General features: G+C 37.1%; 1 protein-coding gene across 7 annotated transcripts in view; it reads left to right on the top strand.

The window, feature by feature from the left end:
- Positions 1 to 18,224, top strand: part of LOC127638266 (A-kinase anchor protein 13-like) — a 147,077-nt gene extending 128,853 nt beyond the window's left edge. For 4 of the 7 annotated variants that reach the window (XM_052119721.1, XM_052119720.1, XM_052119718.1 and 1 more), the window contains 12 exons: positions 1 to 205; positions 564 to 640; positions 3,071 to 3,252; positions 4,091 to 4,191; positions 4,552 to 4,740; positions 5,267 to 5,413; positions 5,535 to 5,605; positions 7,707 to 7,751; positions 9,070 to 9,120; positions 9,580 to 10,050; positions 12,654 to 12,963; positions 15,429 to 18,224. In XM_052119721.1, coding sequence (XP_051975681.1) covers positions 1 to 205; positions 564 to 640; positions 3,071 to 3,252; positions 4,091 to 4,191; positions 4,552 to 4,740; positions 5,267 to 5,413; positions 5,535 to 5,605; positions 7,707 to 7,751; positions 9,070 to 9,120; positions 9,580 to 10,050; positions 12,654 to 12,963; positions 15,429 to 15,487 — 1,908 coding nt within the window. In that variant the 3' untranslated portion in view covers positions 15,488 to 18,224. The remainder of the gene's footprint in view (positions 206 to 563; positions 641 to 3,070; positions 3,253 to 4,090; positions 4,192 to 4,551; positions 4,741 to 5,266; positions 5,414 to 5,534; positions 5,606 to 7,706; positions 7,752 to 9,069; positions 9,121 to 9,579; positions 10,051 to 12,653; positions 12,964 to 15,428) is intronic. The other 3 variants (XM_052119722.1, XM_052119719.1, XM_052119717.1) reach the window with 2 other exon arrangements.
- Positions 18,225 to 20,233: the final 2,009 nt, after the last annotated feature.

Raw genomic sequence — 20,233 nt, 5'->3', positions numbered from 1 at the left:
AAGGAGGTCATCGCTGCTGTTGATAATAAAGTGAACGAGCATGAGAAAAAGAAGAGGCTAAAGGAAGTGTACAGCCGGACGGACAGCAAGTCCATCATGAGGATGAAGAGTGGACAGATGTTTGCCAGAGAAGATCTGTTACGAGGGCAGAAGATGATTCACGAAGGACCGCTGCAGCTCAAGAACTCTGCTGGGAGACTCAAGGGTGAGAACCAGTGAGACTTGTTTACTGGCAAACGAATAATAAGTAACATCCAGAACACACTAGAAACCACATAATAACACATTCAAAACTGCTTGGAACACCTTAGCAACCTCATAACACTTTGGCAACCACCCACAACAACACGACATCGTGGCTGTGAGTTTTGCAAAGGCAAGAACTATTCATGTTTGAACTGTTTTTCTTAGCAGTACAAAATACAGTATATGGATAAACATGATCTTGTGACACTTTGGCAATGACAAACATAGTCATCATATCTATCAGCACAGCAACATACACCCACACTAGCATACACAGGATGTCTTTTTCTAACTCTGTCTCGTGTGTTTCTTTCCAGATGTCCAGGCCCTTCTGCTGAGAGATGTGATTGTCTTCCTACAGGAGAAAGATCAGAAATACATATTTGCTCCGCTGGTATGTTTATCATTTAATCTCAGCTCATGACGTCAAGAAAAACATCCTTTAATAAGGCATATTTACTTTACCCTCTATTTTTTGGAATCCTGGAATCCAGTGTTTTTTAAAATCTCTGGTGAGATTTCAGTTCTGGTTTTAATAGAAACATTGTCAACTTTCTTGCAGAATTTATACATTTGTAACTTTTTTTTTACTACAGTTCTGTGAACAAAAAGTTATTATTGAGAAACTCTCACAGTCATATGTATAAATTTGTAAACAGCGTTTTCATTTTCAAAATGCTCTCTGTCCAGACTGCCATTTTTAAACATTTTCAAAAAGTTTCTCCTCCATACTGAAAAACAGAAGTGTGGTCTTGTGTCATTTCCACGTATGGTCTGAAATGCAATTGTCCACTTCTTTCGTCGCCAGACTGCAATTCAGAGTAAACTTCCTGTCGCCTTTGAAAGAATGCAATATGAACGTTTTACAAAGTAACATTTATCTTTAACAACATAATCAAAGTGGATCACTGGCACAACAACGCCGCTACAACATGGGATGCTTAACATGATTCTTTTGGGTTTAATGGACTGCATCACATGATAACAAATATGTCATCATTTTTGAATGTCTTCATTTTCCCTATCCACACTACAACACGAAGACGGCATTTTCATATGCATCCACTCAGTAGAGCGTTTTCGGAAAGCTCATTTTCGCTGGACTAAAACAGCCTCTCGGTGTGGACGAAAGGCCAAAACTTATGCCTCCTACACACTACACGACTTTCAAAGATGTCGGACTGTGGTACCGTTTATTTTACACATCTGTCATTCTCGTCATGGAAGTCGTAGCGTTTTCAATTTACCCAATGAATCAGCGATAGGGGTGAACACATTACAAAACATTTCACTATTGACGAATCCCTGACGACTCTGCCTGGACTCCAAATTACGTTTCACAATAGAGTACATGCGTGAAGTGATATGAGATACGAAAACAAATGCATGATCATATGTTATGCATTTCAGGATTTGATGTTTATGTTTTTAATCGCCTAAAGGCATCGTATATTTTATTGGTTACAATATGAAAAAGTACCTCCTACTGAATAATCTTCCTATTTGCTTACCTGACTGTCCCAAGAGAATTTCCAATTTCTCTCCAACACGTCTCGTTCTTCATTTCCAATTAGTGGAAATAAGTTCCACAAATTTTTCCTCCATTTCTTTGGTCCAATGAGACATTCTTGATACTGCAGCCATGCTAGTTGATGTTCTGTTGCAGGTACATCAGGACTCCTCCCACTGAAATTTCTTGTGCCCTGTTTCTTGCTCTCTCATTGGCTGTAGGTCAACGCTGCCGTTGTATTCAGTCAAAACATATTTCACATTGCGCGATTTGGAATCGCAGACGGGTCCAGATATTTAACATTCTAGATATCTCGCTGACATCGGCAACGCGTCGGCACTTCTCTCAAATCGCATCTTTAATAGTTCAGACATTTCGATCGTCGCTCACGGGAGCGAGCAACGATTTGCCTACGATTTCTGGCTTTTGTTGGCAATCTCCACAAAACTGTCGGCGAGCGAAAATCGTTTAGTGTAAACTCGGCATTCGCAAAATTAATTTATCTTCTAACAAAAACTTGAGCGGACATGTCCTTACGTTGTAAACACAATGCTGGCTAGTTATTTTTCCATTTTTGCTCCGCTAATGAAAATAGTTTCAAACTAAACAAAAGCAGGATCAAACATTGCATATCACCATGCACTGGACAGCTGCCGGCTAAGAAACACGGACAAGCAGAGTGATACAAACAGTGACGCATCCCAGTGATGATATGCAAAAGCCAAGTCCACACGTCATCATTTTCCAAAGTATGTGGTACTAGAGAGACACGTACTATTCTAGTGTGAATAAGAGGCATAAATATAGCAAAATCAATGCGTTTTCAACCAAAACTTAGTGTGGATGTGGCCTCAATGTCAGAGCAACTTGAGATCTTCAGGCCACACCCAGATTAATGCATTTTTGGTTAAACTCTTTTGGTTTTCTGTTTCCTCATTTTCCAAAGTATGCAATAATAGAAAATATTTTTGAAAATCTCAGTTTTTGGTGGATGAAAATGACTTTTCAGTGTGGATGAGAGAGGTGTACATAGCAAACAAAATAGCACATAGCAAAATCGTATTATTGTGAACGTTGCCTACATATTGGCACACTTAAACACTGCTTGCCCAATCATATTAGAGGACCAGAACTAACTGTTGTATAATCAGGTTTTTGGCATGAGCAGTTAGTGACTTGTGAGTTAAACTAGTGAGTTTTTATCCTAACTTTGGTAAGTGTCCCTTCCCTACCCCTTCCTCTTCTTTCTCTTTCCTTTGATTTTCTACTCACATCTCATCTCCTTGTTCTCTACCTCTTCCTCTTGTCTCTCAGGACCAGCGCTCCACAGTCATCTCCCTGCAGAAACTGATCGTGAGGGAAGTTGCTAATGAGGAGAAAGGTCTGTTTCTGATCACAGCCGGCATTGAGAAACCTGAGATGGTGGAGGTGTACACCAGCTCCAAAGAGGAGAGAAACACATGGATGCAGCTCATTCAGGAGGCCATGCAGTCGATGTGAGTCTTAGTCACATAAAGACAAATGGCAAATAACACATGAAGATGAATCTCATATTTCACCCCAAAATCAAAAGAAAAGCCAACTTAATTTTTTTTTTACATTTTATTTAATTTAATTTTATTTATTTTATTATTTTTATTATTTTTTTTTTTGACAATTAAGGACATTTTCTGGCCAAATTATAAATGTTCTTTTTTTATTCTTTTTTTTATTTTTATTGTATACTACTGAAACTATATGCAAACTTTGGATGAACTGATTCAGAAATTTTGGCCAATGCTGAAAATGCTGATCACTATTATAATAAATATAAAAGTATTTAATGATTATATATAATTCATACAATGTGTAAAGTAAAAAAATATGAATTTATTATAAATGCATGTATTCATGTATAAATTCTATATATATATATATATATATATATATATATATATATATATATATATATTCACCTAAAAATCCAGTACACAAAATACAACAACAATGTATAAATACTTTACAAATTTATATAATTTATAAAATAATACATATCATAATTTTTCAGTACAGTAATTGGAATGATATATTTGTTTAGACTGTGGTAATAAGATTTGCAGGGAGGGGATGCTTAATTGTCTTAAAACCAATGTTGCAATCCAAAAAGGTCTCAATGGTACAAAACAGACTTCTATTACTTTAAGATACATGTAAGTTTAAATTTTTTCTTCAGATTTTAGGGTGAAATGTGAGTAAGGGTGAATAAACAACTATATGGTTAATAGATTTTGTGACAAAAGAGTGATTTGCCATTTAATGTCACAATTTGTGAGAGCTGGCAGTCTCTTTTTACAGACTGTCGATTTCCTCCAGGGAGAGAGACTATGATGAAGGTGTTCCCAGTGAAAATGAAGAGGACAAGAGACTTCAGGAAATCAAAGTCAAAGAGCTAAGAGGTACAGAACTCGCTTAAAATGACTTGTTTCTGATCTGAATAGATATGGTTTCTTTGATCCTTCAGAGCTTACAACGAAAGAGTAACAACTTTAATTGGAATGTAAAAGTATTGATAGCAGGGGGGAAATTATTCTTGGAAATTAATCAAATCTGAAAAGATAGTGGAATGTGTTCGTTAATTTGTCCCCTATATTTTCCTATGCCTTAAATTTTTTTTTTTGTGCAATCATTTAAAAAAAATACATTCCCAGTCATCATTTAAGACTGGAAAATGCATGGAAATGAATTGATAATGTGTCTAAATGCTTCTTTATGCTCCTGGGTTGTTTGCCATGAAACACATGATCCTGTCTTTACAGATCAGCTGCATAAGAGAGACGAGCAGATCTTGTCTTTACTGGAGGAGAAGGTGAAGGTGTTCAGAGATATGTGTGACTGTGGCGTGTCAGACGAGGCTGACTCCAGCCTCCACAGCCGAATGCTCTTCAGAGCCACGCCCGATGACATCACCAAAGGGGAACCAATCATGATAGACGCACTGAAGGAAAGTGAGGCAACTAGTACAATTGTATAATGCTTATTATATAAGTAGGAAAAAATGCAGTGGTCATATTACAAACATATGGCAATGCTAAACTATGAATAAATGGGGAATATGTGTTGTTTTAAGAATGCTTATTAATATCGCAATCTTAGAAGTTTGGCATTATCAACATGTTGCATCAGATTTTAGAATAGTCTGCCTGTGCTTGTGTTGCTTTGCCGATTACAAAAGCTTTCTTAATCAAAATGTATTTTCTGCTTTTAAACCTTCTAAGCATATTTTGTAATAATTTTTGTAACAATTATTTTTAAAAATACTGTGGGGCAAATCACTTATTTTATTTTGAAATCACTTTATTGTAATGTGTTCCTAATATTCAGATTAGTGGTTAGAGATATTGGTGTTTCTATGCTTAATTCTTATATTTGGTTTTGATTTTAGGAACCTAACCCTAACCCAGATGTGTTCTCTTTACATGCTTTTCTTGCCATGATTCCATGTTTAATTTAGTTGTTTGTGTTTGTGTGCAGTTGAGACGTTGCAGGTTCTGGTGAATGGCAGTCTGGGAGGGGCCGTGCAGGATGGCATGTGTGGGACAGGGGCCATGTCTTTGCCAAGACGGGCGGAAACATTTAGTGGCTTTGATAGTCACCAGATGAACATCTCAAAGAGTAAAGGTGGGCGTGTTTTCTATGTGTGAGTGTGTGCGTGAGTGTTTGTGAGAGTGTTTGTGATGGTGCTTGTGTGTGTGGGTGTTTCTTCCAGCTAAAATGTATCTGTGTGTTTGATCTCCTACAGATGGAGACAGAGAGGAGACGGACGACTCTGCAGAGCTCCGCAGAACTGAGTCAGACAGCGTTCTAAAGAAGGTACTGACGGTTTCAAGCCAATCACAAATTTGTGTTTGTGTGTGTGTGTCATTTTAACTCAAATTGCTTAAAAACATACTAAATTATATATTTAAATAAAATGTAATAATGCAGAAAGTTTTTTTATGAGGGTTAAGTTTAGGGGATAGAGTCTATAGTTCGTACAGTATAAAAATCATTATGTCTATTGAGATTCCTCATAAGGACAGCCCCAACAACGTGTGTGTGTGTGTGTGTGTGTGTGTGTGTGTGTGTGTGTGTGTGTGTGTGTGTGTGTGTGTGTGTGTGTGTGTGTGTGTGTGTGTGTTTTAGACGGCTCTTGATAGAAGTAGCTGCTATGATTTTTATTCAGAATGGGATCACTACATTTAAGACATTAAAGAGTTTGAAGTAAAAACAAGTTAAGAAGATTAACTTTCAGCAGCATTTGTGGCATAATATTAATTACCATAAAAAATATATATATAATAATTTTGACTTGCCCCTCCTTTTCTTAAAAAATAAATATAAAAAATCTAGGTTACAGTGAGGCACTTACAATGGAAGTGAATGGGTTCCAATCTATAAACGTTAAAATACTTACTATTTAAAAAATATAGCTATGAGACATAAACAATATGCATGTTAACATGATTTTGTGCGATAAAATCACTTACTAATTATAGTTGTGGCCAATTTGTTTGAATATTTAATGTCAGCAAAAACTACAATATAAACAACTTTACAACTCAAGCAATACACAAGTTTTAACAGAATAATGAATGTAAGTGCTTTTTTTAAATTATAAGCTTCACATTTCTGCCTTCCATTCACTCACTTCCATTGTAAGTATCTCACTGTAACCTCGATTTTTGCTTTTTTTTTTTTTAAAGAAAAGGTGGGACAGGTGAAAGTTTTTTTTTTTTTTTTTTTTTTTGTGGTAATCAACATTATACCACAAATGCTGTTGATTGAGCTTAACTTGGATTGAACATTCCAGAATATTCCTTTTAAAGTTTATTTACAAATTCAGTTCAGAAAAATTTAAATGTACACATTTATGGTAATATTAATATGACACCCAGATGTGAATTATTAATGTAGCTTCACGATTGCTGTAGGAATGTGAATAAGTGTTAAGAGATTTAAAATCCATTGAAATGAATATGCAACTTGTGGGTTGACTAGTTCTTTTAGTTTGTCAAACTCCCAGTTAGACTTTGGTAAACGTTTAATGTTACTTGAATTTCTATTTTAGTGCATTTCTGTCTTTACTCTGGAAGGCTTTGTTTGGAAAATGTTAAATAAGCATTATATTGTTAAATTTCATTTTGTTTTCTTTCTTAAGATGGAAATAAATGCATTTTGACAGCAAAATAAGTATATAATTTGCCAAATTACTGCATTTTCCAAATCTGCAATATATTGTGATTAACTACAAAAAATTATGTGATAAATCACGATTAAAAATCATGATTTAATAGACTAACAACACTAATTATATTATATAAATATATAATTTTAATATAAATTATTGCAAGTAATCTTTAATTACAGTTGATTTACTCTTGAATTTAAGGCTAAATATTAACATTTTATGATTTTAAATATTTGTCATAATTTTTTTACTTTTGGAATCGTGTTCATCAATGTATCATACACAATAAGACCTGGAAAATGCAATAAGAAATGAAATTAACGTCATTGAATCAATGGCTATTATTCACTCTTATTACCAGTGCTTTTCTAAGACTCCTTTCCAGTAATACCTTATTCATGTTTAATCATCAGTGCATTACCATATACTTAAGCCATTAGTGCAGTGCATCAGAATATACTCACGCTATAGCACTCATTAACTAAAGTGAACTGTTTACACACACAGAACATAACCATAGTGACACAACAGTGAGGAACCATTACACTTGTTCCCTTTCCTACAGCAGCAATGTGACCCATCATTAAACTGCGCCTCTTATTTCCAGCAGGTGCCTGCAGTGCCCTCTCAGAGTATGTGGGTTACTAATTATTGATTTATGTACCCTCTTATCCAGTGCATTGACCCTGTTACTGTGTGTGTGTGTGTCTCTCTCTCTCTCGCTCTCGCTCTCTCTCTCCGCAGACAAGCAACACCAACCCCCTGCTCCTACTTAAGAGGAACAATGAGGTAGGTGTTTGTGTGTTTGATCATGGAAAAAGTTAAAATAGTTTCAGCTAGCTTGGATAAGAGACCATAGCTAGGTCTTTATAATCAAATTGTATTCACAAACTGTGGCTTAGTGGTTACCATATGTGCTAAGACACATGTGGACACCACAGGGTTGAGTCTGAATTATGTTTCCCTGATTCCATTACTCCCTCCTCTCCCAGTAATTTCTTGTACTTTCTATATTAATGCATTTAAATGTTGCAAATGGGCTGAAATATACAAACATAAAAAATATGTTTGAAATATAATAACCATTAAGTTTCATAAAATATGTATGGATAATAATCTTAAAAATAAAATGTATTCATTTATATGGTGGCCAAAAGTTTTTAATTATGTATGGACTTTGCTCTTATGGAAAGAAATTGGTACTTTTATTCACCAAAGTGGCATTCAACTGATCACAACGTATAGTCAGGACATTCATAATTTGAACAATTTCTATTACAATTTGAATAAAATCTTCAGAACTTCATAAAATACTTCAAAGTCATTTTCTAGTACCAAATTAGCAATTTAGAATGATTACTCAAGGATAAGGTTTTGGAGTGATGGCTGCTGGAAATGGGGCCTGTCTAGATTTGATAAAAAATGACTTTTTTTTTTGTTTTCAAATAGTGATGGTGCTGTTTTTTACATCAGAAATGTTCTGACTATTCTTTGTTATCAGTTGAATGCCACTTTGGTGGCTTAAAGTACCAATTCCCTTCCGAAACAGCACAATCTGTACATTATTCCAAACTTTTGGCCACCTGTGTGTGTGTGTGTGTGTGTGTGTGTGTGTGTGTGTGTGTATATTACTCATGTATATTATATATAATATTATTTATTTTTTATTATTGATAACTATAATTCAAAGGACAGGAAACTTATAGAAAATGAGATATAGTTTAAAATATAAAAAATGTTCAGCTGTTTGAAGGATATTATATATATCTTTATATATATGATATGCATTGTTATAATAATTATATTACGATATTTATATATTTACATTACAGGTGTTTATTTCTTTATAATGTTTGTAATGTATATAATAAAAAATAGAATTTTTTTTTTATACAATATATATTACAATACATAAAATGTAATAATTATAGAAAAAAAATTCTGTGGCAAAAAATAAACACATTAGTATGTTGGGTGAAGAGACACACACACATTACTGTATAATCTTTATATCTGTACACACCTATTAATCCCAGTGTATAATGATCTCAGTGTATAATGATATAACTTCTTTTGGTTTTCTCAATCCTTTAATCCTCTCTAACAGCAGGTTCTTCAGAGTGTCACTCATCTACATGACCTACTCAACACATTACAGGTGAGTCACTCGCTTATCGTTTATTTCTCACTCTTTGCTTTGATGAGAACAGCAGAGCTCATCCCTAGTATGACAGAAGGTGCATGAATAGAAATGAGACTTTTTAAATGCAGAGGTTTATTCTGTGGGTTTGTAATCGAGGAGAGTGCATTATGATGTAGTAATAGATGTGCCATTGTTGATTGAGACCATTCGTTGGTGACTGGGAAAGGTACTCTGATGCCATCAGATGAGCCTATTTCCTATTTGTGTTTGTTTGTTTGTATATTTTTTTTAGTCCGCTTACATGCTCAGTTCAAGCCTTCAGAAAAGCAATATTTTTTAAATTATAGTTAATAACTGAAGTAATTTTCAAGGAGAGTTGAAGATTTTAGATTTAACACAATGTGTTAAAGTATAAGTCCTTTAACCTCCTTCCTTTTTACATCTGAATTAAAGCTGCTTTCTGCACCCATGCAGGCCGTCGTTGTCCAGCAAGACACCTTCATTGAAGACCAACGTCACGCCCTAAATGAACGTATACATCCTTCTCGACATCACTCCATCTCCTCCTCTACCTCCTCTTCTTCCTCCTCCTCATCACGGCCGAGCTCACTGATCGAGCAGGAGAAACAGCGAAGCCTGGAGAAGCAGCGGCAGGAGGTTGCCAGCCTGCAGAAGCAGCAGGCCGCCCACACTGAGGAGAGGAAGCGAAGAGAGAAAGAGTGGGAAGCACGGGAGCGCGAGCTCGCCCAGAGGGAGGCGCAGCTGCAAACCCAAGAGGAGGATGTGCAGAGGAGGCACAGGGAGCTGGAGGAGGAGAAACAAGACCTCCAGAGTAAGAAGGAAGAGTATCAGAGGGACCTGGCCCGCCTCAGAGACAGCCAGAAGAAGTTGGAGAGAGAACGAGATCAACTGCAGAGAGATGCAGAGCAGATCAGACTAACAGAGGTGAGGATGAAGATCTGTCTGTCCACAGATAGATATATAGATAGAATTTAAGAGAAGCATTGATGTACAGACTCAGCGAGCACAGCCTGGCCATAGAGATGGGGCGGTGCAGACAGATGTGGGTATCCCGTGAGGAGAGACTCTGCTCCCTCTGCAATCTGGGAATGATGGAGACCGTGCTAAAATATGAAATCATCAGAAACCACTATTATCCCAAAATTAACCAAATATTTCCCTAATTTAATAATTGTACCCTAACTGAAAAAAAAAGCTGAATGTGCAAATATAGCTGCAAGATATGTAGCATCCTGCCATCTCCTGAGGGACAACCAGAACTAAGCAATGAATATTCAATAAATGTATTATTAAAATGTATATATATATATGTGTGTGTATATATATATATATATCAGTTTATATAGTCACTAGTTATAGTTCACTTGATATATATTGATCATAATAATGTGTTTGTGTGTGTGTGTATATGATTGTCAGTGTGTGTCCTTGTATATTGCTTGTGTCATATCAAAGCATTTGTATATACTGTGTAATATAAGTGTACTTATGTCATGTCAGTAAAGCAGCTTATTGATAGTTACAGACTAGTTAGATAGTCAGACAGACTGACAGATAGACATACATTTTGATCACTACATAGATTTCGTATTGGTAACTCTAGTTTTGGCAAGTCGTTTAAGACAACAACTTTGTGCATGACACTAGTAATTTTTACAGACATATTGTTTCACTTTTAATTGAGTATATCACAATTTCAGTGGGTCAGTTTACATTCAATAAGTTAACTGTGCCTATAAAAATCTTAGAAAATTCAGAAACAATTATGTGAAGCCTTTAGGCAATTAGCCAATTAGCTTCTGATAGGCTAATTGTCTAATTGGCGTCAATTGTATGTGTACCTTTTGGATGTATTTTAAGGCCTACCTTCAAACTCAGTGCCTCTTTGCTTGACATCATGAGAAAATCAAAAGAAATCAGCCAAGACCTCAGAAACTAATATTGTGGACCTCCACAAGTCTGGATCATCCTTGGAAGCAATTCCCAAATCCCTGAAGGTACCACATTGATTTGTACAAACAATAGTACGCAAGTATAAACACCATGGGACCACGCAGCCATCATACCACTCAGGAAGGAGACGCATTCTCTCTTGAACGTAATTTGGTGCGAAGAGTGCAAATCAATCCCTGAACAACAGCAAAGGACCTTGTGAAGATGCTGGAGGAAACAGGTAGACAAGTATCTATATCCACAGTAAAACGATTCCTATATCGACATAACTTGAAAGACTGCTTGGCAAGGAAGAAGCCAATGCTCCAAATCTGCCACAGAAAAAGCCAGACTACAGTTTGCAAGAGCACATGGGGACAAAGATCTTTTAACCCATAATGACCATTGTTATTTTTGGAGGAAAAAGGGTGAGGCTTGCAAGCCGAAGAACACCATCCCAACCGAAAGGCATGGTGGTGGCAGCAGCATCATGTTGTGGGTGTGCTTTGCTGCAGGAGGTACTGGTGCACTTCACAAAATTGATGGCATCATGAGGAAAGAAAATTCTGTGGATATATTGAAATAAAATCTGAAGACATCAGCCATGAAGTTAAAGCTCAGTCACAAATGGGTCTTCCAAATGGACAATGACCCAAAGTATACCTCCAAAGTTGTGGCAAAAATGGCTTAAGGACAACAAAGTCAAGGTATTGGAGTGGCCATCACAAAGTTCTGAATTTGCAAGGGGGTTTCACCAGTTCTGTCTGGAGAAATGGGCCAACATTCCACCAACTTATTGTGAGAAGCTTGTGGAAGGTTACCAAAAAGTTTGACCCAAGTTGAACAATTTAAAGGCAATTCCACCAAATACTAACAATGTGTATGTAAACTACTGATCCACTGGGAATGTGATGAAAGAAATAAAAGCTGAAATATATAATTCTCTCCACTATTATCCTGACATTTCACATTCTTAAAATAAAGTAATGATCCAAACTGACCTAAGACAGGGAATGTTTTCTATTATTAAATGTCAGTACTTGTGAAAAACTGAATTTAAATGTATTTGGCTAAGGTGTATGTAAACAACTTACTTCAACTGTAGATAGATAGATGCAGCGATTGATCAATCAGAATCATCTTTTCCAGAGTACTGAGTAATAAATAGTTATATTTACAATGTAACATTGTTTATTTGAAAACAATTACTCATCTTTTCCATTCCTCCTCAAAATGATATAACTGTTCTGTAATTCTAAGAACACAAAAGGCCTGCAGTTTAAGTTATGTAATTGTACCATCTTGTATTAACATATGATCTTGATGCTTAGTATAATTCCCTTTTCCTGAATCCTCAAAATGTTCTGAAACTTAATAGTACTGTATAGAGTTAGTTCAGTACATTTTAAGACCATTTTTTACTATTACCTCCTCGTTATTATTTGAAGAATACCAAAGGGCTTTGATTTTTGAAACCTGTCAGGAACAAGTCTTGGTCATCTCCTCGTAAAAAAATAAAAAATAAAACAAATCAGTACAACAATATTTTCCCATTTCTATAATTCTCTTTCTGCTCTATCATCTTATGCTTGCAGGCACAGAGGAAGAACCGGTCCCCATCCACCACGTCCGAGGACTCAAAGTTCCAGAGCTCTAGTTCATTGGACCGTGACCCCTCAGAGTTGGAGCTCTCCTCCCTGTCTGCCCGAGACTTCCTGTCACGCTTGGACTCCAAACGCAAAGGCAAGAACCTCAACCCTTTCTCCTCCAACTCAAGCCAGAAGAGCCAGAACAGCGAGGCGCAGAGCCAGATCCCCAGCCGCCTGCTGCAGCTGGCCAAACCCAAGGAGAAGAAGGACAAGAAGAAGAAGAAGAAGGGGAAAGGACAACAGAGCCAAATTGCAGGTATAGTTTAAAAGCTTGAGTAGTTTTGTTGTACAGTATTTAAATACAACATGAAATCAAAATTGACCCAATTTAGGTTCTTAGGTTCTAATTTCCCTCATCATATTTTGGATGATTCATCAGTGAACCTGATTCTGATGAAACAAATAACAACTTTCTCCTCTAAAACGACACTTCTTTTGTCAATGTAATCAAGGCCGTTGTGGCAGGGCTAATACTATTGACCAATTGTATTGTAGCCCAGCATTCATGATCCAATCAGATCCCAGTGTAGAAAATCAAGTCATGCTCATTATTATTTTCTGTGGAATATTTCATTTCACATGATTACTCTGGTTACCAAGTTTTTTAAAGGTACACTACGGAAGATTTCAATAGAAATTTTGAAGGTTGACGGTTCGATCCACACAGCAAAGGACCTTGTGAAGGTTCTGGAGGAAACTGGTATACAAGTATCTATATCCACAGTAAAACATGTCCTATATCGACAAAACCTGAAAGGCTTCTCAGCAAGGAAAAACCACTGCTACAAAACCACCATAAAAAAGCCAGACTACAGTTTGCAAGTGCGCATGGGACAAAGATCTTACTTTTTGGAGAAATTTCCACAGGTCTGATGAAACAAACCTTTAACTGTTTGGCCATAATGACCATCGTTATGTTTGGAGGAAAAAGGGTGAGGCTTGCATGCCGAAGAACACATCCCAACCGTGAAGCATGGGGGTGGCAGCATCATGTTGTGGGGGTGCTTTGCTGCAAGAAGAACTGGTGCACTTCACAAAATAGATGGCATCATGAGGAAGGACCATTTTGTGGATGTATTGAAACAACATCTCAAGACATTAGCCATGAAGTTAAAGGGGCCTACTATGCAAAATATTGTACATAAATGTGCTTTGGCAGTGTGCCTACACAACCACCCTAACAAAGTCCACCCACTCCTCTTTGTTATATTTCAATTAATCAAAAACATTGTGTCAAGTTTTTGTTTCTGCTCTAAAGTGACGTCACTTTAGAGCAGGCCTCGCCCATGACTGGTGACAGACTCCACCATATTTTCGTAGAGCCCCTGAGTGATCTACACAGTCCGGCATTTTTTCTACACTGGAGCAGATACAGTGAGAAGAATGTCTCTGCTCATCTGCATGAACATACCTTAGGCATGCTGCATGGAGGCATGAGGACTGCAGATGTGGCCAGGGCAATAAATTGCAATGTCCGTATTGTGAGACACTTAAAACAGTGCTACAGGGAGACAGGAAAGACAGCTGATCCTCTCAGTGGCAGACCACGTGTAACAACACCTGCACAGGATCAGTACATCCGAATATCACACCTGCGGGACAGGTACTGGATGGCAGTAACAACAGACTGAGTTACACCAGAAACGCACAATCCCTCCATCAGTGCTCAGTCTGTCCGCAATAGGCTGCGAAAGGCTGGACTGAGGGCTTGTAGGCCTGTTGTGTAAGGCAGGTCCTTACCAGAGATCACCGGCAACAACGTTACCTATGGGCACAGACCCACCTTCACTGGACCAGACAGGACTGGCAGAAAGTGCTCTTCATTGACGAGTCATAGTTTTGTCTCACCAGGGGTGATGGTCGGACTTGCGTTTATCGTCAAAGGAATGAGTGTTACACTGAGGCCTGTACTCTGCAGCGGGATCGATTTGGAGGTGGAGGGTCCATCGTGTTCTGGAGCAGTGTGCCACAGCATCATCGGACTGAGCTTGTTGTAATTGCAGGCAATCTCAATGCTGTGCTTTACAGGGAAGACATCCTCCTCCCTCATGTGGTACCCTTCCTGCAGGCTCATTCTGACATGACATTCCAGCATGACAATGCCACCAGCCATACTGCTCGTTCTGTTCGTGATTTCCTGCAAGACAGGAATTTCAGTGTTCTGCCATGGCCAGCAAAGAACCCGGATCTCAATCCCACTGAGCAGGTCTGGTACCTGTTGGATCGGAGGGTGAGGGATAGGACCATTCCCCACATAAATGTCCGGGAACTGGCAAGTGCCTTGGTGGAGTTCTGGGGTAACATCTCACATCAAGAACTGGCAAATCTGGTGCAGTCCATGAGGAGGAGATGCACTGCAGTACTTCATGCAGCTGGTGGCCACACCAGATACTGACTGTTACTTTTGATTTTGACCCCTCCCCTTTTGTTCAGGACCTCATTATTCCATTTCTGTCAGTCACAATTCTGTAAAACTTGTTCATTTTATGTCTTAGTTGTTGAATCTTTTTAATGTTGAAAGTGAGTGGACGTTTTTTTTTTGTTGTGTTTATATATTGCTTTACTAAATTATCTTTATTAAGGGGTGTTTCTCTGTAATTATTGATATGTCATTAATTAATTGTAACGTCATGGAAATTAATTCATTGTTATTTGATTGATAGTTTTCAAAAAAATAAATACAAATTAGTAAAAAAAAAGGTTTTCTCTCTTTCTCTGCAGAATCTCAGAGCACTGTGGTTCCAGATGCAACCACAGACGGCGAGATCTTTTTCTGCTGATACGGCCCTCCATCATCCCTTTTCCCACAATGCCTCTGTGCAGGGGCCACTGGTCTCTGATTGTGGACTGCAAACCAGAGTCCAGAAGCAGTCACGGTGTCTTCCCCCCACTTCTCCTCTACACATACTTGTGGTCTTGATGGGCGTCGGGCCTGGACAGGACGTTTTAACTGAGCGTTTTCTGTATCCTGATTTTCAGCGGTTGTCTGCACAGTGACTTAAATCACAATTTCTTTTCTGAAGAAGATTAAGACTGTGCAACAGTGTTGGGGAACAATATGTGTTAGATATTAGCACCAGGGGCACTTTTTCCACACAAAGAAAAATAAGGATTTATAACAGCAGGTGGTGTCACACTGGGAGAGAGCTGGCTTTAGATCAGCTGTAATAGTCTCCTTTGAGCACTTTCCATTTCACTGAAGGACATTTGACTAATTAAGATACTAATATCAGTGGGTGAAGTCAAATTGAAATTTGCGATGCAGTGACTAAGCTTCTACACCTTTCATGCTTTTTCTTTCTTACTTGTTTTTTACTTTATTCAGTAGTAATACTATACTTTCAGCAGACAAACCGTTTTCTATACTGTGTCCTAACCAGATGTGACATGATAAAGCGACAAGCGTAACTCATCTCTGTTGGTCTGGGTTTTGTTGTAATTGGCCGCAACAAGTGACACGTCATTTGTGCGAGCGATCACTTGATTTGACTATTTCTACTGCACCAGTCTGGGTAGCCCCGCCCACGGTGAAATTTCATTGGTTTAAATTCACGCTCTCCTTTCTGAAAATGGAACATCCAATCCATAGCAGTTTTGTGTTCCATGTGTACGCACAAATTGCTTGTTGCTGAAAACTGCATTGCATTTGGTTAGGACATGGTGTGAAAATAAACTTTAAGTCCTATGTAAATACAGTGCCAGCGTTTGCTTTATTCCAGTTTATAAGGTAAAAGGTTTTGTAATTGATCATAAATGGATGCAACATTATGCCTTTTATGAATCCAAGGGATACATTTGAAATAATTTTAATGAGCATGACATAAATGGAGGCGTAAAAGAGTGTATTGCAGTAAAGGAATGTTGTTGTTTATTTATTGGTTTTGTTAATATAATTTCCCTCCCTAAGAGAATGAAAGAAGGTCTACGTTTGTTTCACTTAAAAGATGACAAAGAGAATAATTTTGTTTCACCTAAACCCCACACTTTTTCTTTTAAGCCGTAATGCAATTTTAATCCTTAGCACTTTATAAGCACATTGTCAAGTGGAAAAAAATGGCTGGCTTTAAGACTAGACAATCGATCAGCTCCACTTAACTGGTAAACAGCCTCCTTTGTATGTGGAGGAAAACGAGAGTTTTTATTTGATTATCTTTTATTGTACCATATGAATGTTATTGTAAATTTGTTCAACCAAACATAAAGCTAGCTTTTACATAAGCTACCGAAAGAGCGGGTGTTTTAACTGCAGTATTTTGTTTTCCTTTTTTATCGAATCTGAAATGTCAAACCGAACAAGATGAGGGAATCAACTTTGGGATTAACAGTGATTTGTGTTAGCCGTGGGGTATCGTAAAGTGCAGTTTCCATCCGAATTTCCATGGTGGACATTTTTGATCTTCTTGACAGCAGGACAATGTACTAAAAGTATGAATACATTGTGTATGTGTTAAAAGCCTGGATTGTACCCTCTAACTAGATCTTTGCCATTTAAAAAGCCCTCGCCTGCTGGCCAGGCTCACAGTTCTGTTGAACATAAGGACATATTTTAAGAATGATAAAAGTGTTAATTTAAGCTTTCTGCTCTGTTTTTATTTTCTTGAAATTAAACTTCTACCTAACATGCCTCTTTAATGCATTAGCGTGATGAATCATTTATTAATCAATACCCCTTCACTAAGCTTTGGATTTGATTTATTCATCCGAGAGAATTTTAAGACTTATCAGTCAGCCTATTCCTCAGAGGAAATATGACTGCTGATGCTGAGGGATTCTGCATGCTGTAATGAATTAAACCTGGTGCTAAACTGAGAAAAAGGGCCTTGACCATCAGAGGGAGCTGTGGCGATGTTCACCAGGGCTCAAAAACAAAACATTCATTTTACCTATTCTAGTCCTACCTATCTCATCACTCAAGCTAAACAGAAGCTTGTGTGTTTGTTTGTTTGTTGATTAATCATTCCTTGTTCCATTGAGGCATTTGAAATCGCCCAGCGATTGGGATAAATGGTAATTGAGGCCCATGCTCACATTTTTTTTTAACTTGCCTTAAATATCCCCCAGATCCTACAGTGTTTGTTGGTTCCTTTTCACTGCCAAATCCTCATTCGGGGAACTCTCAAGATGAACTTGCTAGCACTGTAGCACACGTGAAGCTACATGGAAGCGTACTCTTTCATTTTTCATAATGGCTGCCGTGAGAAATGCATGTGAGAAGAATCAGAATCATCAACATGTTAATGCAAATCAAACTTGGAGACGTCTGCTTTGGGAAGTGACCAGTGGTTGCATATAGGTGCTGTCATTTCTTGTCAAATTTTATGTAAAAAGGGGGCAAAAATACCACAAAATTTGTAAATATCTGTAATGTAGAAAAAAGTATGAATTATGTATTTTCATTTTGTGATTTGAATAAAGCATTTTATAACTAGCTTTATAAGCATTTTCCAGTTTGGAGATATGACAAATGTAAATTAAAATATATATATATATATATACATATCTTAATAAATAACTGTTGTATGACAATGTTGTCCTAGTTATTTTCTGCTTTCCCTGTTATGTGTTTAAAGCTTTTTCACATGGTGGCATGATAATTGTTTTGTTTTTTACTTTGGATCTATTCAGTTATATAAAAATACATATATCCAATTCACTCAAAACGATAACTCCAGTAAACCTCTACCATGATGAACATGTTTATTTATATTAATTTTGGAGTTCAAAGTCAGTTTTATTTTTAAAGACAAAAATGTATCATTGGTGTGATCTTAAGAAGAAAAAAAATGAAACATTTTTAAATTTTAAATTAAGCTGTTAATATACTTCTAATCAGTATATTAATTATTATACATACATCATTTATTATAAAAATAAACATCATTATAAGCTAGCAATCTTAATTTTTTTTTTTTTTTTTTTTTTTGCCAATTTGGAAAAATCTTTTATTAATAAAAAAAATAAAAAAAGTTAAACTATTTTGTATTAAAACATTAATATTTGATTCACTTTTTTTTTTTTCAAATCAAAGTCAGCATTCTGAGATGATATTCTTCTCACCACAATTGTATAGAGTAGTTATCTGAGTTACCGAAGACATTGTCTGTTCGAACCAGTCTGGCCATTCTCTGTTGACCTTTCATAAACAAGGCATTTCCGAGTCTGCAGAACTGCCGCTCACTGGATGTTTTTTGTTTTTTGTTTTTGGCACCACGTTGAGTAAACTCTAGAGTCTGTTGTGTATGAAAATCCCAAGAGATCAACAGTTACAGATACTCAAACCACCCCGTCTGGCACCAACAATCATGCCATGGTCCAGATCACTGAGATCACATTTTGTCCCCATTCTGATGGTTGATGTGAACATTAACTGAAGCTCCTGACCCTATCTGTATGATTTTACATGCACTGCACTGCTGCCACACTATTTTCACGCAGAACAGTCTCTTGAATTTACTCTGAATGATACCAAAAACATCCAGTGAGGGGTAGTTTTGTGGTTGGAAATGTCTTGTTGATGAGAGGTCAACAGAGAATGGCCAAACTGGTTAGAACTGATAAAGTCTATGGTAACTCAGCTCTGTACAATTGTTCTGAGATGCTGGTTGGTTCTGTTTTGGCAGCACGTGGGGGACCTACACAATATTAGGCAGGTGGTTTAAATGTTATGGCTAATCGGTGTGTGTGTATGTATATATATATATATATATATATGTGTATATACACACATACACATATACTGGCGGCCAAAAGTTTGGAATAATGTATAGATTTTGCTCTTATGGAATGAAATTGGTACTTTAATTCACCAAAGTGCATTCAACAGATCACAATGTGTAGTCAGGACATTAATACTGTGAAAAATTATTACAATTTGAAAATTGTAAAAATTACTTACGTGTTCTCATAAAAAAAATCTCCATGTGCAGCAATGAAAGCTTTGCAGGTCCTTGGCATTCTAGCTGTCAGTTTTTCCAGATACTCAGGTGACATTTCACTCCACACTTCCTGTGGCACTTGCCATAGATGTGGCTAACATGTCGGGCACTTCTCATGCACCTTAAAGTCTAGCTGATCCCACAAAAGCTCAATGTGGTTAAGATCCATAACACTCTTTTCCAATTATCTGTTGTCCAATGTCTGTGTTTTTTTGCCCACTCTAACCTTTTCTTTTTGTTTTTTGTTTCAAAAGTGGCTTTTTCTTTGCAATTCTTCCCATAAGTCCTGCACCCCTGAGTCTTCTCTTTACTGTTGTTCATGAAACTGGTGTTGAGCGTGTAGAATTCAATGAAGCTGTCAGCTGAGGACATGTGAGGCGTCTATTTCTCAAACTAGCGACTCTGATGTACTTATCCTCTTGTTTAGTTGTACATCTGACCTTCCACATCTCTTTCTGTCCTTGTTACAGCCAGTTGTCCTTTGTCTTTGAAGACTGTAGTGTACACCATTGTATTACATCTTCAGCTTTTTGGCAATTTCAAGCATTGTATAGTCTTCATTCCTCAAAACAATGATTTATAGATGAGTTT

This window comes from Xyrauchen texanus, chromosome 46 (assembly GCF_025860055.1).
Source record: "Xyrauchen texanus isolate HMW12.3.18 chromosome 46, RBS_HiC_50CHRs, whole genome shotgun sequence".
Classification (NCBI taxonomy): Eukaryota; Metazoa; Chordata; class Actinopteri; order Cypriniformes; family Catostomidae; genus Xyrauchen; species Xyrauchen texanus.
The sequence above is the reverse complement of the archived record's forward strand: the minus strand, read 5'-3'. Positions and strand labels throughout refer to the sequence as shown.